This window comes from Lacerta agilis, chromosome 9, assembly GCF_009819535.1.
Source record: "Lacerta agilis isolate rLacAgi1 chromosome 9, rLacAgi1.pri, whole genome shotgun sequence".
NCBI lineage: Eukaryota > Metazoa > Chordata > Lepidosauria > Squamata > Lacertidae > Lacerta > Lacerta agilis.
Window position 1 is genome coordinate 46,636,070 of NC_046320.1, and position 27,655 is coordinate 46,663,724.

General features: G+C 40.9%; 1 protein-coding gene across 4 annotated transcripts in view; it reads left to right on the forward strand.

The window, feature by feature from the left end:
* Positions 1–5,877: 5,877 nt before the first annotated feature.
* TNIP3 (TNFAIP3 interacting protein 3) overlaps positions 5,878–27,655 on the forward strand; it is a 68,455-nt gene continuing 46,677 nt past the window's right edge. The window contains exons 1-4 of one of the 4 annotated variants that reach the window (XM_033161053.1): positions 5,886–5,933; positions 6,845–6,961; positions 8,977–9,041; positions 24,519–24,621. In XM_033161053.1, the coding sequence (XP_033016944.1) occupies positions 6,959–6,961; positions 8,977–9,041; positions 24,519–24,621 (171 nt within the window). In that variant the 5' untranslated portion in view covers positions 5,886–5,933; positions 6,845–6,958. Of the gene's footprint in view, positions 5,934–6,629; positions 6,962–8,976; positions 9,042–24,518; positions 24,622–27,655 lie in introns of those variants that run through there. The other 3 variants (XM_033161052.1, XM_033161051.1, XM_033161055.1) reach the window with 3 other exon arrangements.

Sequence of the window (27,655 nt, forward strand, 5' to 3'; positions counted from 1 at the left end):
AACTCCCTCCCCACAGAATTGTGCATCAAACTTCCATTATACAGCTTTTGAACTGTTTTTAATATATTTTAAATTGCTGAAACAGGTCCTGGGACCTTAGGGTGAATGTTGGGTAATTGATAATGCTGATAACAAGGATGATATTGGTTTATTTTTATTATTTCTTGAAGCAGGAAGAAAGATTATTGTTCTGTGCGCAGGTAGTTGGATGATATTTCATTCAAAACATTTCCCCCCTCTGCTTTTTGGTTGACATAAGGTCAATAACCAACAGAGCAGGATAATACTATATATAATGTATATCTGCTACAAACTGTAACAAACTTTCAGGAGAAAATGTCAATCTCTGGAACATTTTAAGTGCATAACTTCATCCATATTGAAAGGTACAAAGGGATTTAGTTGCAACTGCTGTCACGGTAACAGCAATAGCTTTGACACCTATAGACTGAGCTGATGTGATGTTCTAGAACATTCTGTCTAATGAGGGAAATTGTCAGTCTTTGAACCTTCATAGCATTCCAGGCTTTGTGAGTCAAAGTAAATATTCAAAGATTGAGGGGAAATGGAAAGGGAATGACAGGACAGTTGAGTGAAGCTAGCAGGCAGTATTCTTAAAAACAGAAACACGAAAGGTGATGAAACAGACGTCTGAGGGAAAGGATGGCAGACCTGACTGAGAGTTTAAAAAGACGGGCTAATGACTGGGGTTGGTTGCTGTGGAAAAACCTCCCACAGCCAAGGAGAGAAAATGTATGCTGTTGACAAGAAACAATGAAAAAAGGTTGTAAGTCTGGGGGAGCAAAAGAAAGTGCAGAAATTACAGGGGTGCAAGCAGAGACCTGAAGAAACAATGGTAGGAGAGTCCAAAATTAAAGTTAGGTTGGCCTGTAGCTTCACAAAAAAATGGTCTATGGGCTGAAGGCAGGGACTGGAGAAGGAAGTTGTGATATTGTGGGTGCTAGGGTTCAGTTTAATAGTTCTGGGGACTAGTCAGTGCCTGTTGTTGCCTTGCTACAGTTGCGGAAGACTGGAAAGCACTGCTGTGCATGAGAGTCCTGCTCAATCCTTTCATGTTATCCCGTTACCCCGAGCAACAGGAGTCTCCTTTAGGAGTTACTCTCCACACATTTCAAGAGTGTGTGTGAAGAGGGGCACTGCATGGACCTGGACCTGTCCCGTTATCTGAAGGGGAATTTGGCTTAATGTTACAGGTAGGTAGCCGTGTTGGTCTGCCATAGTCAAAACAAAATAAAATAAAAAATTCCTTCCAGTAGCACCTTAGAGACCAACTGAGTTAGTTTTTGGTATGAGCTTTCGTGTGCATGCACACTTCTTCAGATACACTGAAACGGAAGTCACCAGACCCTTAAATATAGTGAGAGAGTGGGGAGGGGTATTACTCAGAAGGGTGGTGGGAATGGGTGATTGGCTGATAGGTGTGGAAAACCTGTTGACGACTCTTAACGACTTTCAGAAATAGACCAGAAAGAGAAGTTGCTGAATTGCAACTAATTACCAAACTTAAAACCATGGTCTGAACAAAGACATTGGATTCTTATCTCATTATACACGACAAAGCTATCTTTAGCCATCTCACCCCTTGCTTTTTCCTGTAAGACCAATTGCAGTCGTTAACAGTCGTCAACAAGAAGTGTGCATGCACACAAAAGCTCATACCAAAAACTAACTTAGTTGGTCTCTTAGGTGCTACTGGAAGGAATTTTTTATTTTATTTTGTTTTGGCTTAATGTGTGTAGGCTCCTGCATGCAATGGAGAACCTAAATTGCATAGTGTTGCTAATTTTGTGGAGAAGCCGGCATGCATTCAGCTAAACGTGCATTCCAAGTGTGCATAGGTTCCCCCTTAATACCTTCTGCCCAACATGTGGAGCTGGCAGGCAAGGGGATATTGTGGGTGGAGCCAGGTGAGTCTTTTCTTTCCTCATCATTGCAAGAAGACAATGGGGTGGGCAATCGTATCAATTTTCTCTTTTCATAGTTTCTCATTTTTTCCAGTCTTAATTTCAATTTTCTGCATTTACAGTTGATTTTTTTTTTTAGTATTCAGCATTCTAGTGAAAATTCTCCCTAATATACATATTTTTGTATGCAATTTTTCTTAATATACACGTTTTTTTCAAAGCAGTTTCCTGTAATATAAAGCATTTTCTTATTTTCACTAATATATGCATTATATGCTTTTTATGCCCACTTTACCTCTGTATATGCATTTTTTGTACATATTAAGCAATGCTGGAGAGGTACATTTCAAAATTCAGAGAAGTGCAAATTTTGAAAAATGGCTTTGTTTTGGTTCACATATTGTTTTGGGAAGTGTGAATTTGTTGGTTTGTCTTTAAATGCAAACTGAATTGAATTTCTTCCCCATCCTAAATGATGAATAAAACCATACGTAATGAACCCCCTCCCCTTTCTGTGCACCTGCTGGTGGTGACTAGAGACAATAAAACCCTAAGAAAATGAAGAGGGAGAAAGTGTCTAATATAGCATAAACTACATACCCTTCAACATTTCTTGATGAAAATAGGGGCATAACTAGCAAACTGGGGGAGGAGGTGGGGGAAGACCCTGTTCTGTACTATTCTGGTGACTAACCCTTCAGTGAAGTATGTTCAATTGAAACAGAAACTGGGACTTGGTCATGCCTGGCTAGTAGTACTAAAGTGCAACGCGAGGACAAGAGATGCTCCGTCTTTCTTCTGGAAGGACTGCCATGACTGAAAGACAGGCAGAAATGTAACAGCTGTCCTTTCCCCAGTATAGAAATACAGATTTGGGAATTATTGCAACTTCCTGTGAAATGCACAGCTTTTAAATACAAAGGAGTCTTGCAAGGGATGCAGGGGAGATGAATAAAAAATAAGGAAAGGGGGAACTGTTTTTCTGGATGTATCTAAGGTGGGAGGTTTCATTCCCTCACAAGCAACCTTTCGGTGGCCACATGTGAGAGGCAAAAGTGAGCAGAGCGGCGGATGTGACTCTTACCTTTGTACAGCAGGCTATATTCTAACCATACAAACAATGCCTGATTTAGGGCGCTGCAGGCAGTTCCCCTGAGCCTAGGGGGCTCAAAATTGAGAAGATCCATAATTGAGAAGATCCCTTTTGGGGCACCACACTTTGGCCTCACACATGATACCACACTATGAAAGATTACCAAAGTTTGCCCCTACATGGAAACATCAAAGCTTTCTATACTCCCACCCAGAGGCATTGGCACAGTTCAAAGATACATCCCAGCCAGGTAAAAGCACTCAAGGAAGGTGAAGGTGTGGCCTGAGGAGAGCAGCAGAGCCTGGGAGACTCTTGAGGGCTGGATATAAAGGTTCCTCACTCCTTTCATTAGGACCATCTCCACGTCTATCTATGAGTCCCATAGAAATGAGCTGTGAAGCTTATTATTGGTGGGAACAGCTCTCTTTCTATAACAACTTGAAGCATATTACCACATGGCACAATACTAATCATGACATCATGCAAGGCACTGCAGCAGCTTGATCTGCAGCAAGTACTTGACAATAATTGCTTTCATTCACAGGCTGACTTCTGCATATCAAAGGCTCAGAGGCAAGCCAACAAGCAGGGCTTTTTGGGGGGTGAGGGGGTGAGGTGGGGTTGCCAGTTAGCACACCAGAGATCATAGAATCTAAGTTGGGAGTGGGAGTGACCCCAGGGAGTTGGGAGGGACCCAAGGGTCATCTAGTCCAGCCCCCTGCAATGCTAAAGCATCCATGCAATCTCAGCTAAAGCATCCATGACAGATGGCCATCCAACCTCTGTTTGAAAACCTCCAAGGAAGGAGAGTCCACCACCTCTCATGGGAGTCTGTTCCACTGCAGAACAGCTCTTAATGTCAGAAAGTTTTTTTCCGAATGTTTAGTCATAATCTTAGTTATTATTTTTAACCTTTCTTGCAAGCCTGATGTCCCCCTTGCAACTGTTGGCTACTCAGGTATACTCCTTTGTGATTCCCCCCTTTCTTCTATTTCTTATACATGCCCTTCTTAACTCTCAGTTCATCTGTAAGCTCCTTATGCAGCCACACCTGTTTCCTTAGATGCCTCCTACTTTTCTTTCTTGTTGGTATTGTTTGCTGCATTTGGGCCTTCAGTATTTCTCCTTTTAGAAACTCCCATCCTTCTTGGACTCCCTTCTCATCGAGTATTTCTGACCATTGGGATCACACCCAGTAGCTCCTTCAGCTTGTCAAAATTGGCCCACATGGGGATTGAACCCGCAATCTTGGCATTGTTAGCACCACGCTGTCACAGTCCAATGCCCATCAGCCTCAGGCAGCACAGCCAATGTCCAGGGACAATGGGAGTTGCGGTCCGGGAACATCTGAAAGTCCATGGGTTTCTTCATCCCTGTCCTACATTCTCACCTGAGATGGAACAGGCTTGAAAGGCTAACCTACAAAAAATAATGGCAGCTTTCAGTAACAAAGAATATAAAGCTAACAACTTATACTGGAAAAGAATCTCTTCCCCCCATATTAAAGATATACACTTTGTCAGTTCTGAAAATGACTGCAAATTGATCTAGGATTGCGGGTTTTTAAGTATGCAATAAAACATGGGTGCACAGAGAAGTTAGAGCTGTGGCCTTGGGCTACTAAGGAAAGATATTTGCCTGTACTGATGATTTGTCTTCTTAAATGATCTCCTGGACGCAGTGTGCTTTTTTTGTTTTTTATGTAAGCAGCTTCTCAATTTTGGCATTGGCTAGTGACAAACTGGATTGACCTTTAGCTGCCAGTTGATTACATTTTGTTTTAGGATAATGGAGTGTCAGTGTATTTTAAAGTTACTGTTATCTACCATCTGTTTTTATTTTCCTTTTATCAGCTATATCCCCACCCTTTATTTTATTAAAAATTTTGTGCCTAATTTTTGTATTTTTTTTTTGTATATATTGTCAGCCACCATGGGTGAAAGAGTAGTACTGGAAGAACAGGGTAAAAATGCTTGTAAATAAAGGATGCCTGTTAAGAAGTATATTGTACACTACCCACTGAGTTTGTGTATCATCATCACTTATGCTGACAAACAGGAGATCCTTTTTTTTTTTTTTGAATAATGGATCTCTTTCTAGACTCCCACACACCAACCCCCCCCCCCCCATGTCCAAAAGTGTGGTGTCAAAGCTTTTGCTTTATTATATTCCCAGAGAGAAATCTTGAAACCCTCTCAAGGTGGGAAAAAAATATCTTTCTCTCCAAGTTCCTTCCTGGAAGATATAGTTCTCAAACTGGTTTTAACTCTAGTTCCAAATAAATGAGTAAATATCTGTGTTACTTTCCAGTTTCCCTCTCTTCCTTATAGAGGATTCCCCCACTCCCATTGCAACATGTCAACTGCTAATTAACAGCATGATCCTAGACAGTTCTACTCAGAATTAAATTCCATTAAGCTCATTGGGGCTTACTCCCAGGTAAATGTGCATAGCATTGCAGCCTAACCCATTTACAAGGCACTTGGGAGCAACTATAGTAAGCTGTTGTCTTCAAAATTATATTAAATTTTCTCTAACTCATTTCCTTATTATTCCCCAATGGAAATTCCTAAAGAAACATGTCTTCAGTGGACAGTAAAACAATTTGGATGGCAGAAATCCAATTTTTGCTCTGTCTCTCTCTAAGTGGCTTGGTTATGTATGAGAAATAATGTAATGCTTTATTGTCCAATTAGTTTGTTCTGTGTAACAAAAGTGTGGCGATATGTAGCGAAGTACAAAGGACGTCTGTTAGAGAGCTCATATTTTCCTCCCACAACTTGAGGATTTCCCTTCTCCGTTCTGCTCTTAAAGGCAACTCCACTTCCTCCCTGACTTCTTTGTTGGGTAGGGTGGTCTCTTGGTTTTGCTGTGAGGGAAAGGTCATCTGTTTCGTAATGAATAGCCACTTACAGGTATTGTGGAACAGTATGGTTTGACCCTTGAAACTCATTGAGTAATAATTAAAAAACAATCCAGTGGCTTGATCGAAGCCTATTTCTGCTTTCCTTTTTGCACCTCTTCTTTTGTAAATGCTTCACACAGCCTTTAAAGCCCTGAAGGATGTGTGTCATCTAACAAAGCAATCCAACATGTCTACTCAGACACTGGAAATTATAACAATCTCCTATTACACAATGCAGTGGTGATCAAATGTTCATGAAGTGGTTCTTAGGAGTGTGTTTATTTCACTTATTATCACTGAGTGAGATTTCTGTAATTGATCCAGGTATTTTCAGGTTAGCCTCTATCATGACTGGACATGGTTTTTTAAAACCAAGAACTGAAACAACAACAACACACACAAGCATAAAGAAAGAAAAATAGTAACCCAACCATACCCAGTCCCTGGTTCAAAAGCTACCAACCACCCTCTACTTTTCCCTTCAGAAACTTTTAAATAAACAGTCAAGTGCTGCCTATCATGGGTGTTAAAAAACCTATGTGAATGAGTGAATGAATGGTAGAATACAGCATTTAGACAAATCATTAATCAGATGAAACCCAGCATCGTGTTCATTCCACGAAATGACAGTGTGACTTATTCAACTTTACAGTAAACAGTGCTACTTCAAGATCAATATTTGGGTACCGTACCATTTCTGGAGTGGGGGCGTTGATGCAACCTTTTTCCATGGCAGGGGACTCTCCCACGGTGTTCCCTCCACTTGATGTGGGAGTAATGTTTTGCTTCTGTTCCACGGTAGGCTGAAGAACGAGAGGGAATCCTCTGTGCTCTTTCGTTTTGAGTACTTTCAGCTTGAACTATGTAGGCTGTGCTTCTGTGCAATATGATTAAGCGGTCTTTCAACTGTGGATATTTTAGAAATGGATTTCCCTGAACGTGACCTTTTGAGATATATATGTATCTCATCAAAGTACTTTGTCCTCTAATTAAGGCTGTGGTTAATGTATCGTAGCACCAGTGAGTATCTTGACTATGGTGAGTACCTGAAGATTTCTTTTTTCTTTACTGCAGTTCTGCTTAGATACATACCGGTAGTTTACCTCCAATCAAAACTGTTTATATTCAAGTTTTTAAATAATTGCTTTTAAAAAAAATGTACCTTTACAAAAATTACTTATTTATTTTAGTTTGAAAAATGCAGCACTCAAAAATCCATGCATCATTTTCTGATCATTGGTTGGTCCTGATAAGGTATTATTTCATTTTGTTTGTGAGTTACTTATTAGCTAGATTTTCAGGTTCTTCTCTTTTTTCCTTTCAGACCTATATTTGAATATGGTCAGTGAATACCAGCAGATATGCATCTCTGTAGAAGCTGTAGTGTAGACAGTTTTTAAGATCAAACAAAACTTAGTATAAAGATTATCCCAAACCTATAAACCATAAGAGAAGATTAAAATACAGAGTTACGTGCACTTGTTGTTAAATCCTATGTATACCTACTCTGAAGTAAAACCTATTGGGTTCAGTGAGGATTACTCTCAGGTAACTGGGTATCAAATTGTAGCCTTAAACCATTGGAGCCATAGTTCCAGTTCTATGGGTGTTTACTCAGACGTAAGACCAACTGTGTTCAGAAAATTGCAGCTTCGCTCTGTATTGGATTATGGCCATTAACTTGAAAGGCACTCATATAAACAGAACTGATTTAAACAAGTGTGTGCTTAAAATTGCATCATAAAAATATGTAAGACCTGCTGGAGATGAGTTAGGAGAATAAGCAAGTTGACTATATTTTTTTCAATAAACCATCACACTAGTAAAAATCAGTTGAGCCCCTAGGTTTTAATTAGCTGAAATCCAAACATTTCAGATTGTTTGTTCACTGAGGCTCTTCAATTGTTTCTTTTAAACAAATAACAATAATGGTTTATTATTATTATTATTATTATTATTATTATTATTATTATTGTAATAATTTCAGTAATGTGGTTTTTGTTTTTGGTTGCTACACTTATTAGGTAGTACGTATGTAATTTTAAAAACTTTGTGCTGGATTTTTTGGCTAAATTGTGTGGCATTTCTCATGTCATATTCTTAAGGAAGTCAGCTGTCATTTCTATTTGTCTGCTTGATAAAAAAAGATTTTAAACATAGTTTTCATTACTTCATCAGAAAATAGTTTTACACCTTTGCACATTTTAACGTAGCTAAAATCAGCTCCTGGGGTTGATTTTCACGCTAATTGTATTTCACGGACTGGTCTGAGAACTTCACAAACAGTATATCAGTAATCTTTACTAACAATAATTAAGGTATGTATGTAGAATTATGCCCATAAAATAATGTGGGGTGGTGCTGAGTGGCTTGCTTTATAGCTGGAGAAGGAGGCAAAATTTGAATGGGGAACTTTCTGATTATTTGAGCCGGTGTGCTGCACAAGGACACATCTCATTAACCTGCATATGCCCCACTTGACCACTTGGATCTGTGGAACTGACAGGGAGCTGCCACATAATACTTCTGCATTTGTAATAAAATGCCACATTTAGTGTGGCAGCACCAAACTCTGGAACTCCCTGCCTATTGGCATCAACCACGTTCCTTCACTGTATTCTTTTCATGCCTGCATAAAACATTTTATGTGTGTAGGCAACACTATCCAGACATGTAGAATGCTGACGTGTATTATAATCTCTATTATTATGTTAGACATTTTTTGTGTTTTCATATTGTAAACTACCACGTGATTCTCAGATGAAAGGCAGTATAGAAAGTAAGTACAGTGGTACCTCGGGTTACATACGCTTCAGGTTACATACTCCGCTAACCCAGAAATAACGCTTCAGGTTAAGAACTTTGCTTCAGGATAAGAACAGAAATTGTACTCTGGCGGCGCAGCGGCAGCGGGAGGTCCCATTAGCTAAAGTGGTGCTTCAGGTTAAGAACAGTTTCAGGTTAAGAATGGACCCCCAGAACGAATTAAGTATGTAACCAGAAGTAAGTAAGTAATATATAAACAAACCCTCTCCCCTCTTTTTTATTATTAGAGTGACCAGGAAGGTTCTTGGAAGTTTCTTGATATGCATACCGGTCATCCATCGGATTCAGAAAGGTATTAACAGTTCTACACATTTTACTTCGCTTTTTGGAGAAGTCTTGTGATACCTCAAATAAACTGAAACTGCTCTATCTTTTTTTTTTTTTTTAAGTCATTCTATTATGGCTCAAGCTGGCAAAATATTCTAAAGCCGGAACTATCAGATGTTAGTGAAACTAGATTAACTGCAACAGGTGGCAAGAAGCGGATGGATTCTGCATGATCTATCAGTGAAATAAAAGACAAACAAAACTAATGTAAGGGTATGATCGAAAGACACCAGTTCCTGATTTATCAGCTTCTGAGACTGCTATGCACTAAGCACATGTGCCAGTGTACTTAATCCCATCTATTCGCATTTGAAGTGACATGTAGCCTGATGCTGGGCATGTTTTCTTGGTGTTAGCCTCCACTGAACTCAGTGGGATTTTATTCCAAAATAGCTTTGTACAGGATTACAGCCTAAGTGATATTCATCAGATTATATATTTGAGATGCATGGGCATGTGAGATTTGAACCAATTGTCAAGGTGACTTCATAGCAGGGGGTTCCTCATCTGATGATGGTAGCTTCTTAGATCAGTGTTTTTCAACCACTGTTCCGCGGCACACTAGTGTGCCGCGAGATGTTGCCTGGTGTGCCGTGGGAAAAACGTCCCGGCCGTTGTTGTTGCCTTCCTTCAGCCAATCAGGGTCAGCCCGCGCGTTTGTACACAGAGCCGAAAAGAGATGCCCACCTTGCCCCAGCAGCGCCGAGGCTACACTGCACTGCATTGCACGGCCTTGGACGCGGCAGCCGGGCCGGCCGCCTCAAAAGCGCCTCCCTCCCTCCTTCGCCCTCCCGCCGGCCAATCGTCAGCGCCCTCCGGCCTGCCGGAGTTCCCCGCCTCCTCGGCCGTCGGCGTGGCCCTGAAGGGATCCTGCGCGCCACGCGCGCTTTGTCGCAAGTGGGGTTCCGAGGCCAATGTAGGTGCGCCGCGCGCATCTTAGAAGCGGGGGCGTGGGGTGGAAAGAGCGGGCCGGAGATGAGGAGGGAGCCGGCGGTGGATGTGGGTGGGGGCTTGGAAATGGCGCGCGCGAGGCAGAGGCCGGGGAGGGGGGGGGGAGAGAGAGAGGATTCAGTACCAAATCGGATGCAAAACCGCATCTATAACCTCTCAAGGGAAATGTTTCCCAAAGTGCAGTAATCTCCAACCTACATAAATTAATTAAGAATTCTTTTGCTGTTTGGAGGAAATAACAAGCCTGGCTCCTTTCAGCTGGGTGAGAGCACTTTGCTAATAAATGATGAATAATTAGGATGTGTAGGTTTCCTTTTGCATTTATTTGGCACTTGCTGGTTCAACCTCTTTGAACTTCCCAAAGCACAAGATCATCACAAAAAAGGGAAACACCACATTGGCTGGGCTCTCAAGTGTGGCATGGCAGTTAATTATATCATGTCAGGATGTCTCAGGAGCTTCTCCACTCATGTCTTTGTCACAAAAAGTCACTCAGGTACAAGACTAGAGTCCCTCAGACCTTACTTGGGGCTGGACTATATTTTGAAAAAAATATGAACAAATTCCTATGCCCCACAAATAACCCAGAGATGCATTTTAAATAAAAGGACAGGTTCCAATTCTGTAAAAACACGCTGATTCCTGGACCATCCGCGGGCAGCATTTAGAAGGTGATTGGGCCACATCCGGCCCCGGGTCTTAGTTTGGGGACCCCTGCTCTTAAGTAAGTTAATTATAAAATACTTTCTTTGTGTTTATTTGATTCCTATTCAAGAGAATTACTTTATATATAGTCAATATAGGCACAGAGTTAAATTTGTTAACATTTTCTAATGGTGGTGTGCCTCGTGATTTTTTTCATGAAACAAGTGTGCCTTTGCCCAAAAAAGGTTGAAAAACACTGCACTAGTGTGCCGCGGAACAGTGGTTGAAAAACACTGATTTAGATATCTGCATTAGTGATTTGAGTTTTCCACTCTCCTGAATACGGTAACACCTCATTGGCATGGCAAAATTCAGCCCCCATCAGTTAGCACCTCTCAAGAAAACTTTCAGGAAACATTCATCATTCATTTTGTAGCTTAAGATGAGAGCAAGAGGTAATTATTTTGGTTGGGCACAGTTGTTTCTGACTGGCTTATTCACTGTGAATTATGACTATTTTAGTCATAATAGTCACAATTATGTAGAACAGAGCATAAACAAGGCAAGAGATTATGTTTATTTATGTTTATTATTTTATTAGAATGATTTGCCTTGCCTTTCTGCTAATATGGCAGTCAAGGCACCAACCACCACATTATTAATTGTAAAAATATACAATAAAAAAATAAAAAATAAGAGAGGCAACATTCATGTTATTGTGAAATTATCATCCCTGCTGGAAATACCAAATGTCACTCTGATATTAAATTTAGTTAGGTGGTATTGTGAACATGTGCCCTGCCTCTAAGTATCACCAGTAAGAAGAAAACTGTTCTAGGTTGCATTGCCTTAAGTTGTGATGGAGATACAAACTAACTCCAAGAACAAGTATTAATATCCATTTATTTATTATTTTAAAAATCTAGAAAAATATTACAAAATGGTATTTCTACATAAACTCAACATATTCCAGCAAAGGTTGGCCAGAGAAGATTAAAAATAGCTTCTAAAACTGATAAAAACAAGAGAGATCAAGAAGGAAGAGTCCTTGCAGACCACAATGCAGGAATCCCCCTACTGTGGTGTGAACTGTCAATCACCACTCCTGTAGAAACTTCAGATAAAGGTCAAGGCTTAGACTGCATACACATTCCCATTAACTCTGCATTCATTGCACTTCACTGCTGTTTTGGGAAAGCAGTGTATACAGGACACTAGCCACCATCTATATTAATCCTATGTATTCTAGCCTGTCATCTCTTATGATCTCCCAGCCTCAAAGTAGTCCAATGTAGTCCTTTTCTTGCTCTTCTATGCATAGTTGATTTAGACGACAGGAGCCACAGCAGCTATAGAAACAGTCGGCATGTACTGAGCAAATGTGCACAAATGAAGGCTATTCCTCTTGGCTGAAAAACTGCAGCTCTCAGTGTCTCAGAATTCAATACACCTTGGTTATTTGTCACTGTCCCCAGGCCATAGCAGGGGATAAAGCTCTTTGGCTCCTACCGTTATCATTTATTATTAATTATTAATTATTGTTATTGTTATTGTTATTGCTAAAATTTCTATACCACCTTTCATGGATCACAGGGCAGTTTAGATTATAAAAACCACAAAAACAACATAGTAACAAACAAAAACAATAGCCCCTTCCCCAGTTTAAAAGGCCATACATAGGTTGTTTAGTTAGCTAAAGGCCTGGGAATGAAGGCACCAAGAAAGCTTCCCTGGGGAGAGCATTCCACAAACAGGGAGAACCCACAGAAAAGGTTCTTGTGTTGCCACCCTCCAGACCTTTTGTGATGAAGACACACGAAGAAAAGCTTCAAATGATGACTGCAGGGTCCAGGTGGGTTCATATGAAGAGAGGCTGTCCTCGAGGTATTGCGGTCCTGAGCTGTTTAAAGCTTTATAGGTCAAAACCAGAACTTTGAATTGGGCCTGGAAACTATCTGGCAGCTAGTACAGCTGGGCCAAGATTGGTGCTATATGCTCAAACTGGCAAGGAAATAGGCTGCTGAATTCTGCAGCAGCTGAATTTTCTGAACTATCAGCAGCCCCACGTATAACACATTGCAGTAATCTAACCTAGAGCAGTGTTTTTCAACCACTGTTCCGCGGCACACTAGTGTGCCGCGAGATGTTGCCTGGTGTGCCGTGGGAAAAACGTCCCGGCCGTTGTTGTTGCCTTCCTTCAGCCAATCAGGGTCAGCCCGCGCGTTTGTACACAGAGCCGAAAAGAGATGCCCACCTTGCCCCAGCAGCGCCGAGGCTACACTGCACTGCATTGCACGGCCTTGGACGCGGCAGCCGGGCCGGCCGCCTCAAAAGCGCCTCCCTCCCTCCTTCGCCCTCCCGCCGGCCAATCGTCAGCGCCCTCCGGCCTGCCGGAGTTCCCCGCCTCCTCGGCCGTCGGCGTGGCCCTGAAGGGATCCTGCGCGCCACGCGCGCCTTGTCGCAAGTGGGGTTCCGAGGCCAATGTAGGTGCGCCGCGCGCATCTTAGAAGCGGGGGCGTGGGGTGGAAAGAGCGGGCCGGAGATGAGGAGGGAGCCGGCGGTGGATGTGGGTGGGGGCTTGGAAATGGCGCGCGCGAGGCGGAGGCCGGGGAGGGGGGGGGGAGAGAGAGAGGATTCAGTACCAAATCGGATGCAAAACCGCATCTATAACCTCTCAAGGGAAATGTTTCCCAAAGTGCAGTAATCTCCAACCTACATAAATTAATTAAGAATTCTTTTGCTGTTTGGAGGAAATAACAAGCCTGGCTCCTTTCAGCTGGGTGAGAGCACTTTGCTAATAAATGATGAATAATTAGGATGTGTAGGTTTCCTTTTGCATTTATTTGGCACTTGCTGGTTCAACCTCTTTGAACTTCCCAAAGCACAAGATCATCACAAAAAAGGGAAACACCACATTGGCTGGGCTCTCAAGTGTGGCATGGCAGTTAATTATATCATGTCAGGATGTCTCAGGAGCTTCTCCACTCATGTCTTTGTCACAAAAAGTCACTCAGGTACAAGACTAGAGTCCCTCAGACCTTACTTGGGGCTGGACTATATTTTGAAAAAAATATGAACAAATTCCTATGCCCCACAAATAACCCAGAGATGCATTTTAAATAAAAGGACAGGTTCCAATTCTGTAAAAACACGCTGATTCCTGGACCATCCGCGGGCAGCATTTAGAAGGTGATTGGGCCACATCCGGCCCCGGGTCTTAGTTTGGGGACCCCTGCTCTTAAGTAAGTTAATTATAAAATACTTTCTTTGTGTTTATTTGATTCCTATTCAAGAGAATTACTTTATATATAGTCAATATAGGCACAGAGTTAAATTTGTTAACATTTTCTAATGGTGGTGTGCCTCGTGATTTTTTTCATGAAACAAGTGTGCCTTTGCCCAAAAAAGGTTGAAAAACACTGGCCTAGATACTTTGACATCCAGCCAAAGGCTACTAAAACAGCTAGCACCCAAAAATGCTGTTAGCTTTCAGAGTCCAAAATACAGCTCTCTGCCTTTATCCGCCTCTCTCAAACTGCAGTCTGTTTCCTTCCAGACAGGCTGAGTACACACAATAATTTAAAGCACACCCCGTGTTTAAGAATTGTGGTAACTGTATTTCACCCATCACAGAACTACAATTCACAGCACCCTTAATAAACTACAGTTCCCAGGATTCTTATTGTGTGTGCGGAGGGGTGGGTTTTAAATGTATGGAGTGTTCACAGCCATAGAAGCAGCTTGTCCCCTCTCCCTGGCCGGATTTGAAGCAGGGGACCTGGATCAGCCATCTTCTCTGACCATCACCTAGCTTCTTGGGTCATTTTAGCTTCCATGGAGACACATCACGGGACTATCAACAATATTTGGTCAGTTCTAAGAAAATCAGTAACACAAACACAACTGTCCTCTGCTGCTCTAGTAGACAGGAGTAGACGTAGGCTGTGTACACATTTAAAGCACATTCCTTCCCTGCAGTAATTATTGGCACTGTAGTTTATGTCTCACAGCGTTCCAATTCCTAGAAACCCTTAACAAGCTACTGTGTCCAGAATTCTTAGCAGGAGAGAATGTGCTTAGAATGCACTTTAAAGGCATAGTAGGATGTAGCCCTAAAGGGCTTACATTACAGGAGGTTGAACACTAGGAGCAACTTATTGATGGAAAGAGCAGTCCAACATTCGAAGCAATCACCTAGGGAGGTGGTGGGTGAGCTTTCTGCTACTGGATGGCTTCAAGCAGGCTGAATAGCCATCTGTTGAGGAAGCTCTAGTTCTGGATTTCCTGCCTCAAACAAGGGGTTGGGCTAGAATGGCCTACAATTCTGCAAGGCAGGCAACCACAAATCTGTTTTGTTCTGTGTCCCACCACCACTGCCACCACCACCACCACTGTATAACAGCTTCAAGAATCCTTTGCCTGAAATGCCCACCCATGGTGACAAAAGCATGTGTCAGGCCCCTTGTCTCTGGAATTAATTTCCTCTCAAGATGAGATGCATTTAGGGTGGGTAAGGCAGTATTGCCCTCTTTAGAAGCCCTTGTTCATCATTAAACCTTGTGGTACTTCATGGGCGAGCTGATCACAAGGATGGCAGAGAACAAGTCTTTCCCATTTCCTATTTGAACAGAGTGGTCTCTATGCAAGCAAGCTCCATTTATACCCCACCTTTTCTCCAGAGTGCTTAAGATGGTATATACAGTCTACCTCCATTTTGTCTTCCCAGGTACCAGGGCAGAAAAGTGGGTATTGAGAACTCTCACATGTGAAAATCCTTTACCTTTAACCTAGGCATGTAGGACCTCTGTATCTTTACCCAATGGTAAAGTAACTCAATGGTTACTGTGGTTTTATAATTTGTTGGAAGCTGCCCAGAGTGGTTAATGATGATGATGATGATGATGATGATGATAACACCCTTCCCTATATTCTTACTTAATATGTTCCAGAATTAAAACCTTGCTTGAAAATTTGATATTGAAGCTAACCCCAGTTGAGTCTTGTCACCAGTTAAGTCCTGGCAGGGGGCACAGTCCAAATACAAAACAAAATAAAAAATTCTTTTCAGTAGCACCTTAGAGACCAACTGTGTTTGTTCTTGGTATGAGCTTTCGTGTGCATGCACACTTCTTCAGATACACTGAAACAGAAGTCACCAGATCCTTAAATATAGTGAGAGATCTATATTTAAGGATCTGGTGACTTCTGTTTATAAAGATAACTTAGTCCATTGCACTTCAAATCGTGGATAGGTTATGGTTATGGTTATGTTTACAATTACAATTAGGTTGTGTACCCCAAATTAAGGTTGGGTATGTTAGTAGTAGCAACACTATACTCAGCTTGTTCCTATTTGTTTTTGGGAGGAGGAGAAAGCCAGAGAGAAAACAAGGGTGAATGACGAGAGAGGGAGGGGGGGAGAGAGAGAGAGAGAGAGAGAGAGAGAGAGAGAGAGAGAGAAGTAACTCATATTGTAAAACAAAAATGTAAGTTTGGGACTAAAGGTGGGTGGAAATCTATTGGCTTTAACCAGAGCACTTGCACAATTTTCTGCACTTAGCAATCTTCACAGATGAACTTAGGTTGTATGGATAGCTAAAGATAAAGTTTCTATTTTGCCATTAATCTGCAGGAAAATGCCATTGTTTCTTTGGTTCATCCACACAGTTGCACCTTTGAGGTGTAGTAGTTTGAAATGTAACTTCAGTTATGCACCCCTGGATACTCTTGCCACTTCTGTTGCAATGCTGCTGTCAACTCTTCTTATCTGAGATTTAGATTCCAGTCCATACATTTCTCCGTGCAGGTAAGCACACACTCAGGTGAAGGTAAGGCTGCACCCGGATGCCTGCCTTTGCCTGAAGTGATGATGTCAGGTTGTAACAGTGTTACTCAGATGGAGGTTGCAACTTTAATAAGCAGCCACTGTGGGAAATCACCTTACTGGAGTGGAACTGTGTACACACTGTGACGTGTATGTTTTATAAAAGGGGCAAACTTCTTAAATCAGATTTATAATATTTTCAGCGAATAAAAATCTGTATCACTCCTGGCAATAACATTTCCTGTTACCTTTCCCGTTGATAAAGACAACCCATGTACGTATCTGGCAGCAGTAGCAGTGGCCTGTGTTGTTTTATTGCTTGTTGTGCTGCCCTTTCTAAGCAGCTGAGAGCTAAGACTCGTGAATTCCCAGATGTAAGAAACTGGTCACTTGTCTTCTGCGCCATTGACAGAACAACCGCAAATTCACTCGCAGACGAATCACTGAAGAGACTTCTAATATATTTGCAAGTGCATGTCCATGTAAGCCCAATGTTCTCAGTGAAACATTCATCTGTATAACGTTTGCACTGGATTGCACCTTTACTAGCTCTGACCTACACAGGCTGCCATGGCTCTTCTTCTGCATCTGCCGAAAAGTACCACAGGGCAGGCAGGCAGGCAGGCAGGCTTTCTCCTGCACTTGTGACACAGTCACAGGGACTTATGAGTGCTCCAAGATGTCCACCCAGTACTGTAAATGTTGAAACAAAATCGAAAATTCTTTCTAGTAGCACCTTAGAGACCAACTGAGTTAGTTGCTGGTATGAGCTTTCGTGTGCATGCACACTTCTTCAGATACACAGAGTGTGCATGCACACGAAAGCTCATACCAGCAACTAACTCAGTTGGTCTCTAAGGTGCTACTAGAAAGAATTTTCGATTTTGTTTTGACTATGGCAGACCAACACGGCTACCCACCTGTAACTGTAAATGTTGAGACCTTGCAAATAGGTCAGTTGAAATATTTTAATTTTTTCTTAACTTTTCACATTTCTCTTGGACAAGGGCACACAGCAACATAGGAAGCTGTGTTATTCCAATTACAGGTGGGTAGCCGTGTTGGTCTGCCATAGTCAAAACAAAATCAAAAATTCTTTCCAGTAGCACCTTAGAGACCAACTGAGTTTGTTCTTGGTATGAGCTTTAGCTCTGTGTTGTCTACAGGGCTGGTGCTATGATTAGGCCATTTAAGACAGTCACCTATGATGCAGACCTCAGAGGAATGCAGTACTGACCTTTGAGGAGCCCATTTTTTTACATATTAGTTTTTTGTTATATCATAAATTTCTGACAATATTTTACTTTTATTGTATATTTTGAAAAAGCTGTATCACTTTTTTGGGAAGTAATTCACACATTAGAATTTTTTTGAGGTGTGTGTGTGTGTGTGTGTGCGTGTGTGCGTGTGTGTGTGTGTGTGTGTGTGTGTGCAAGTAGTTAGCCTTGCTCGGGGCACATAATAGCCTGGAACCAGCACTGACTGTCTACATTGATTGGCAGTGGCTCCTACACTGCAGGGGGTTGGACTACATGATCCTCAGGGTACCTTCCAACTCCTCGATTCTATGATTCTTCAGGTTTCCAGGAAGGTGGAGATTGAATTTAAAAATCCAGATTAAATGAGTGAAAAATGCAGGCTGGTATTCTGATGTCAATGGTGCTATATGGATTTTCCAAAAACCTGTATGCATGAGGACTACTGATTCCATCCGGAAACATCTGAACATGCAGATAAGCGTGCATAAGATTGGGTTGTTAGGAGAAAACAGACTTGTTTGGTTTTGGGGTGACAATCACTTCCAAAGTTCCTCTCTTTCATGGCTGATTTTTCCAAAATAGAAAATGCTGTGTAGTTTTGTTCCGCCCACCCCTGTAATTCCAGTGTTTGAAACAACTAACAGTTGCATAACAAGCACAAAGTAAGAGGTGAAGCTTACTGTAATAACTGCATTTGAGAGAAGCTTCACCTATAAAAGTTTGACTAGTCATGCAGCTGTTACAAGCAGAGGAGCCCAGCTAGAAAAAAGTTTCGACTCAAATAGTGCACAATTTTCCAAAGGCTTTTAAGAAATATTTTCAATTGCAATGAAAGTCAGGCCCCTGCCTTTAGAAAAGAATATGTTCTCATATCCCCAGACAGAAACCATCTTTGAATTTTTTTGATGAATATGGAGTTTGGTTATCTAGTCACAAACATAATGAAGCAGAAATCTGCTCACAGAAATTGAGAGGCAAATACTTTTGTTTTTGAATTCACCTTAGAATATCTTTAAATAATAGTTTGGTTGTTTAGGTAAATTTCCTGACTAAATTGTGAGTGCCCTCTAGACTTTAAAAATAAGTACTGCACTATTGTTTTTACATATACGTCCACTGTACATTTCATTAAAGAAAACTTAGAGACTAAGAACAGTAATGTACGGAAGTGAGAGCTGGACCATAAAGAAGGCTGATCGCCGAAGAATTGATGCTTTTGAATTATGGTGCTGGAGGAGACTCTTGAGAGTCCCATGGACTGCAAGAAGATCAAACTTATCCATCCTTAAAGAAATCAGCCCTGAGTGCTCACTAGAAGGACAGATCCTGAAGTTGAGGCTCCAGTACTTTGGCCACCTCATGAGAAGAGAAGACTCCCTAGAAAAGACCCTGATGTTGGGAAAGATGGAGGGAAGAAGGAGAAGGGGACAACAGAGGATGAGATGGTTGGACGGTGTTCTCGAAGCTACTAACATGAGTTTGGCCAAACTGTGAGAGGCAGTGAAAGATAGGCGTGCCTGGCGTGCTCTGGTCCATGGGGTCACGAAGAGTCGGACACGACTGAACGACTGAACAACAACAACAAGAACAGCTTCACACATGTTCTGTTACTTGCCCAGAAAATGTTTCTGCATAGCTAACAGTATAAAATCTATATGCCTGTTAGTCAGCTGTGGCTATCTCTATGTAGGCTTCCTGTTGTTTCCTACAAGGAAGTACCTTCCCTGCAGAAAAAGTTGTTATCTGAATTGATCTTAACTGGTTTACTGCAACATGGAATTGTGCAAGCAACTGTAGTTTTCTTAGAAAGCTTTTTTACAAAAGCTTTTTAGATGACTCCCCCCTGCCCCACTGACCTTCCAGGGCTGATATTTCTTAGGTGGGTGATGGTCTGAATTATGTTCTTTGGACCTTTTTTTTTTAATGGGAGAGTTGCAGAGTACTAGTTGTAAGGTTTTTTTTTTTAAAATTGTATTCTTCTTATCTTTATGAATTATTTATTTTTAGCTTAAGTTACTTTGGACATTTGCCCAGAAAAGCAGCTTTAAAATAGGGTTGCCAGGTGTCCACTATTTGAGTGGACTGTCCACTTTTTCACATTATGTTCACTATTTTTTTTCACAAAATAGTTTTAATAGGTGTTAAAATGTTTGTTAAAAAATATATAATTTAATTTAATTCCCCCCTGCTTGTCCGCTATTTTTTGGAAGCAGACCTGGCAACCCGACTTTAAAATATTTTAAATTGTAATTAAAAATGTTTTGCATGTCTAGGTCACTGGTTTTCTCTGTGTAAAAAAAGAGGTCTCTGAGCATAGGCAGTAGTGGTTCTAACAGATCCATTGGTCTGTAAGGCATCTCTTTAGATCACCCATCACAAATCTTTTACCCGCCAGAGGTTTGGACGGCAGCTGCAGCCAGCATAGTAGGATTATCTCCTATTTTTGTTCCATGTTAGAAAACTGTGTCCAAGCCATTGTACCTCACAAGTTGTTTTGCTGGTGGTTCTGACACTATTCAATAAGTTCAGGACTGTCTGGTAAAGGAAATGATTTACATGTATATTTGCTAAGGCAGAAGTCCTTAAAATGTTACCTGGAGAAGGAAAGGGATATTTCCTGGTTGAGAAGGTGTTACGAAATTCAAACCTTAACAACGCAGAATGGGAATTTCCTGGATTACACCTGTTAAATCAAGTAATCAGGAAAGTAAATGGAGTGTCATTCCTACTTGCAAACTGGACTTCAATCTTGTTTATCGAGAAAGCCTTTTTAATCATTGTTTCAGATTGGATGAAAAAGTTCTTAGCTGCACATCCCCTCCCGAGGAGTGATCACATGAAATGACATGGCTCTTTAAAATGCTGGCCTTCCTCTATGGCATATACCCAGTCCTCTAGACTTCAGCAGTATGGCAATCTCATAACTTGTCCTTTCTTCAGTCTTTGTTGGTGCAGTTCATGTGCTCTACCCCAAATCTCTCCTCTTTGTTACCCATTGTTTTTATCAGGGAATGTCCACATATTTGTAGTGGAGTTGCTTGCTCCTGTTAAAAGATAGGTGGGCATGCATAGTTTTGAGGTACTTGTTTATTTTGCTTTGTTTTGCCAAATTACGTGCATTTTTTCTTAAGCTAGGCTGTCCTTTTAAGGTAGGGTACTGAACCTAGAAAAACCTAGAAGTGGAGCTTGCAATAAAATATTGTTATGTATACTCTTACCTCCTAAGAATAGTACGTACTCCTGTTTAAGATTCCAGCCAGGCATTCCCCCCACAAACCAAGCACTCCAAACACATACACATGGCACAGCATTCCACAATGGCTGTTTCCCAATTGATACTCAATGGCTCCTGAGCATTCTGTTTTCATTGGGCTATCTCTGGGGGTGGGGATCCCCTTAATGTAGTTAAAACTTCAGACTTCGAAGTTTCTCTGACCATGCTCATACCACCCTTGTTTTAAATGTATTGACTCAATTTCTGTTGGCATTAACTATTATATCTATTTCACTCTGTCTATTCTAAATGAAATGAAATGAAAATGAAATGAAATAGGACACACCAAACTGGGTGAAAATAAATTCACCTCATTTATATTATATCAGAAATAATACAACACTCTTGTAATGTAGGTCAGTATTATTGTACCCACATTGCAGATCAGGAACTGAGGCAAGAAGCAGATTGGCTATGGCTACCAAATTATTTATTTACTATATTTACATCCTGCCTTTCCTCGATGGAGCTCAAGGCAGCATGAATCCTCACCCTCCATTTTATCCTCAAAACAACTACATAATGGAAGCTCATCTGAGAGGCTCAATTTCACTTCCCAAGCTTCATGGTTGAGTGGGGATTTGAACCTGGGTTGTCCTGGCCCTGGCCCTAGTCTAACCCAGGGGTAGGCAACCTAAGGCCCCGGGGCCGGATGCAGCCCAATCGCCTTCTCAATCCGGCCCACGGACGGTCCAGGAATCAGCATGTTTTTACATGAGCAGAATGTGTCCTTTTATTTAAAATGCATCTCTGGGTTATTTGTGGGGCATAGGAATTTGTTAATTCCCCCCCCCCCCCATATAGTCCGGCCCACCACAAGGTCTGAGGGACAGTGGACCGGCCCACGGCTGAATAAGGTTGCTGACCCCTGCTCTAACCACTACACCAGAATTACTGAAGCAAGATTTTGAGGAATCAGAAACTTCCCTGCCAGCAGCCCTAACCATTTCATTGCATAAGCTCCTGTGTCCCCATTCTACCTACAGGTTGGAAATAATCAGGGATTGCTTATTTAAAAAATCCATATAGGATTAAGGTGCCAGTTTACAAATTGTGCTCACTCATTATGTAAACAATGTTCAGTTCAGTTCTATCTCAGCTGAGTGACTGCTTTTATAATTTAACCTCTGAATGCTTCCAAATGTCATCAAGCCTACTTAATGCAGCACAGTACATGATACTGTGCAGTAGAATTACATTTTGTGCATTAGGCATGCTGACAAGCTGTGCAAAGTTGAACCACATGCTCCTGGTGGACATGGATGAGAGAGTAGCGATGATGACTGCACTCCTGGCGCATGTTGAGAGTCATGTAAAAATCCTAATTAACGAATAAAAAATTGAGTCACAAAACATATAAACTCTGGGATCTTAAAACATATGTTTTTGAAGTTTATCTTGCAATTTATTTTTCCAGTGTTCCAAGGCATGCAATTTTATTAGTCAAGTTAAGTTAAAATGGTAGATGAGTGCCATATCTCTCTGTGTGTGATTGAGCTGTAACTTTCATGACAGAGAGGTATTCATAGTGCACTGCCCGTGAATTGCAGTACATTGCATAGAACATCGGCTACAGAAACCCAGGTTCAAATCTTTTTCTCTAATCTGAATTTTATTTTGTCACCTTCCTCAACCTTTCAGGTATGAAGCAGCTCCAGGTGATGGGAAGGGATTGGATTGGTTCCCCCCTTTTCCTCCTGTAGCTACATTCTACAGATTGCCTTGTTTTTCCTCTGTAGCCACATCCAGCTTTTCAGACTCTGGTACTTGTTACATGCCAGAATGTAGTTTTACTGGTCATACCACTGAAATAATTGTCAGTTGAGCACAATCTAATATTTCACTTAATAATACATGCTTAAAATACACTGCCCTCTTATTTTTTTACCTGTATGAGCTGGGTAAATTTGTACAGTACTCTGAGCTAGTTTGATAAAAACTTCAGTGATATCCCCTGAACTTCAGTGATATCCCCTGAAAATAATTAGCACATTGATTGTTTGGGGGGATAATTTAGTAGCACTCATTTAGAAGAAGCAACTTCACACCAACAGCCTCCACAAATCTCCTCACTGTGCTTCAGTTCTTCCTAGGGTTTCCAATTAAGGTGGGTGTGGTGTTTGCCCATTCTTTGGGGATACGTTTGTTTTGGGGAAGAGAAAGGGTTAATAGGTTGATCAATAAGAAAGCCCGGAGGCGGAGCCTACCTGATTTTGAGGCTCAGCCCAAAGGTTTTGACAGTTAGTTCGGTTGGTTCTTGTGGGAGGGGAGATAGAGGAGTCAGAGTGAATTAGAGACAGGGACAAGACTGAGAGGGAATAGAGTGACAGCGTTTCGAATATATTTTAAAACTTGTTTGTGTTTGAAATATACTTTAATCTTCTTTTAAACTCTACCTGACTGAGACTCAGTACTTCACTGGGGAGCCCAGGGTTTCCCCTCACAAAATTGGGGGCAGCAGAAGAATAAAGTAGTGGTGTACAGGTCAATAGTCTGTGAAATGACCGGGGGCTCTGTACGAACGCCACAGTGGGGAAGATTTTAAGAGCCTGGTTTCTTTTCTCTCAAACATAAGTGAACAGACAACTTTGGTGCTGGTTTCTGCCCCTAGACTTCCATCTCATAAAACTGATTGAAACTTTGGTTTTACTCCTTGCTCCATTGCTGGTCCTGTCATGGATTGTGTTGCAGGTTCCAGATATTTTGTTCATAATTTCAAGAGCCAGCAACACCAGCTGCTTCCATAGCCATCTCTTTCAAAACTATTTTATAGCAAATCAGTTTGCACGTACAGAAGCTGGAAAACAGTTCCTTTTCAAGTTTGTGTATATATAGGTAAAGGTAAAGGGACCCCTGACCATTAGGTCCAGTTGTGTCCGACTCTGGGGTTGCGGTGCTCATCTCGGGTTACTGGCCGAGGGAGCCGGGATACAGCTTTCGGGTCATGTGTGTGTGTGTGTGTGTGTGTATGTATATATATATATATACCTGTGTGTATATTTGCCAAAATTTTAACAGAAAAATGCACCAAATCAAAAAACTTACAATACTTATATATATGTTTATTCATTTTTAGTGAATATTTTAATAAATATTTTAACATTTTAATTCAGTTTAGTAATAGTTTATATGCATTTTAAAAACGAAAGCATTCATGATATTGCATATCTTTGGCTATGGCCTTAGTCATAAGGCCAGGAAGGAGCTTTTAGTCTTTCCTTCCCCTTGTTCACTTTTTATACACCCTAATTTACATATTTCTCCTAGAAAAGGTCATTTTTTAATTAACAGGTGAGCTTTTCAGAGTTGCTCTTCTTTTACCTAGCAGGTTAGCTTTCGGGAGCTTGATGAAAATCCAAAAATAAGATTTAGCAAATAGCATTGATGATTGAAAATATTGTGGATTATTAGTAAAGAGTAGCATTTCTATACTTGATGCATATTTGTCAGTTTTAGAAGATAAAGCGTTTTTTCCTCTTCCTTAACTAGATGCGACAGCACAGAGCTTGATGATGAAATAAGGATTCTGATAGGGAAGAGTGGTGCTTGGGAGTCCTGTAAGAATCTGGAGAGCAGCTCACATCCCCTGAACGTAAGCAACTTTCTTTCCACTTTGTCACTCTTGACAAGCTGCTTTTAATCACCACGACTTGCCCTGTGCAGTTGTATACAACTTCCTTTATTGCTTATATGATGGGAACAAACACTTCATTATATCTCCCCTCTGTAGTTGCTTCCTGATTTTAGGGGAAACACTTGTATGAAATGTCATTACTTTTCACGACTTTAAGCCATCGTGACCACATCATTGCTTTCCCATGGGGCAGTGATACATCAGTTTTATGCTACTCATTTGCTTATGATCCAAAGCCAGAGATTCAAAATTAACAAAGCGGTGTCACTGATGGCAAGATTGTTATCCCACTGGTATTTCATATTTTTAGGAATGGTGGCAATGCTGTGTCATCCTGTTCTGTTCTCTGTTTTTGATGTATGCAGCACCTGCACAATTTCTCTCCTTTCTGTGGCAGACAGGAAGGTAGGTCTCAGGTGTGGCTTGGAGTTCTTCTTGGAATAAAGGTTATTCATCTTGGCACTCTGGCTGAATAGGTGATGCAGTTGTTGGTCTCATCACTGCAAAAGTACGACCTAATCCCATGGATCAGGGGTGGAGAGATTGTGACCCTCCAGATGTTGTACCCTGATTTTCATCAGCCCCAGCCAGCTTGGTCAATGATACGGAGTTATGGGAGATGTAAACCAGTAACACCTGAAGGTCCATGGGTTCCCCATCACTGTCTTAGACACATAAATAACACCACATGCTCATGTATTCCTACCTCTCACCCAGAAGAAAAAGACCCCAGTGGTTCCAGAAACTTGAAAAACCGATACATGGAGCATGTATGATATTTTGGATAAGAAGCAACATATTGCTAGGAGAAAGTAATTTTTTAAAATCATGGCACTTCCCCCTAAAGATCTTCAAGGCAACACAATTACAGTACTAAAATGCTGCTACATACTTGACTTAGGTTATTTGAACATTTCACAATGTTACATTTCTCATGTCTCTTCTCAGTGGTTGTCAGGTAACTCTTTTTAAATAGAATTGTATAAGAGAAGGGGAAACAGCAGCTATTTTGCCCAGAGAGCATTCATTAGTATTCCACTCAAAATTTTAAGATACAATTTTAATATTGCTGTCTATGCCACTGTTGGGATCATTTGGCTTTTAAGTTTATGTTTTATTTACATCTGAATTATCTTCTCTTTCTGTTAATATTTGTATTCTTTCTTGCAAATCATTTTAGAACTATGATTACGGGGTAGAAATATTAAATTACAAGCACCAGTGCCACAGTTTAGTAGCTCTCCCTCCCTTTGCCAAGAAGACTTATTAGATATTCCCAGGGGCATAGCAAGGGGGGCGGGGGGCGGGCCGCCCCGGGTTCCATAATGGAGGGGGTGACAAATTATCAAGGAACAATTTTTTTTGAATTTTTTTTAAAATGCCTGCTCCGAAGGTCTTATCTTACTATACTAGGGATTATATAGCTATATATGAAATTTCATGCATATCAGTTAGTATCTTGACCCTCCTCCACCAAAATAGCTGTTCACTTGGCTGTTTTCCTATGTCATGAAGTCTGAAATTTCAGTTCAGAGAACACTTACTGTTCCCAACCCTAACCCTGTGGAAAGCCATCTAATTAGACTTAAATTTGATTTTGAGATGTTTTTCGGAGGTAATTTAATTATTGTTTGATTTTATACCAATGTTATGTATCTGATGTTAGCCACCCTGAACCTGACTTTGGCCGGGGAGGGTGGGATATAAATAAAAGTTTATTATTATTATTATTATTATTATTATTATTATTATTATTATTATTACTTGTTATTATTCCTTTGTAAGAAAATATGAAATAACGTAAAATCATTTTTGCGGGAGGGGGGGGGATAAATGGGAGGGTTGACAAGAAATTTCCTGCACTGGGTACCACCTGACCTTCCCATGCCTCGGGGGGGGGGGGGTGACAAACTTTTTTTGCCCCTGGGTACCAATTTACCTTGCTACGCCCCTGGATCTTCCCCATCATTTTTCAGTTCACTGGGTGCCGTTCATGCTTACTTAATCCCTCTTTCCCAACCACACCCAATGGGGAACCAGCATGGTGTTTGGTACCAGACAAGAGTTGCCTCAAATCTATCAGTATTTTGCAGGGAAAGGTCAACTGCATACCATAAATTTAAGTTTGAGCAGTTAAAGTGGATTAAAATGCTGTGTTGTCCTAGCACAACATATCCATTTTAATAATAATAATAATATTTTTTGTATATACTTTGTATATCATATACAAAGAATTAAAGAAAATCATTAAATACTCCTTTAAGAAAAATACTGAAACATTCCTTTTAGGAATGCTGGGCAAGGGTATCCAGGTAAAAGATAGAACCATAATCATGTATGCAACAGTTTCAGCCAGACTCCTAATAGCGAAAAACTGGAAATCATAAAGAGTACCAAATAAAGAGGATTGGCAACTAAAAATGATGACATACTACAATTTAGCATCAAAATACGAGGAATTAAAGGGGATAAAGGAAAAGGAGAGAGAAAATAATTGGAAGTTGTTTAAGGATTATATCAAATTACATATTGAAAAGGCTGATCTCTTGGCAGAGTTGTAAAGGCTCAAGTAAATGGGAAAAAGAAGAAATAAAAGTAGATATAAGGGTATGCAGATAGAACAAGGAACAATACAAATGCTGTAACGGGGAGGTTGAGAAGCAACCGAGGGGGGGGGGAGAAATCTTCCAGGGAGGGGGGAAAGGGAAATGAGGGTAAATAGGATGTAAGGTGTATGTTTTTGTCTATGTCTATGTAACTTTTATGTAATTTTTTTTTTACTCTGTAAGACGTGAAATTAAATATAATAATAATAATTAATAATAAAGCATGACAGTTTTTTGTCATTAGGAAAGTGACTGGGAAATGTACCAAGTGTGGGATATACCAAGATGCATGGGAAGGCATGCAAATATTGCACAAGAAAATCAGGATTAATGGTCATTATCATATAATAACCTCCCCTGCAAACAAATTAGAATGAATACTCAAT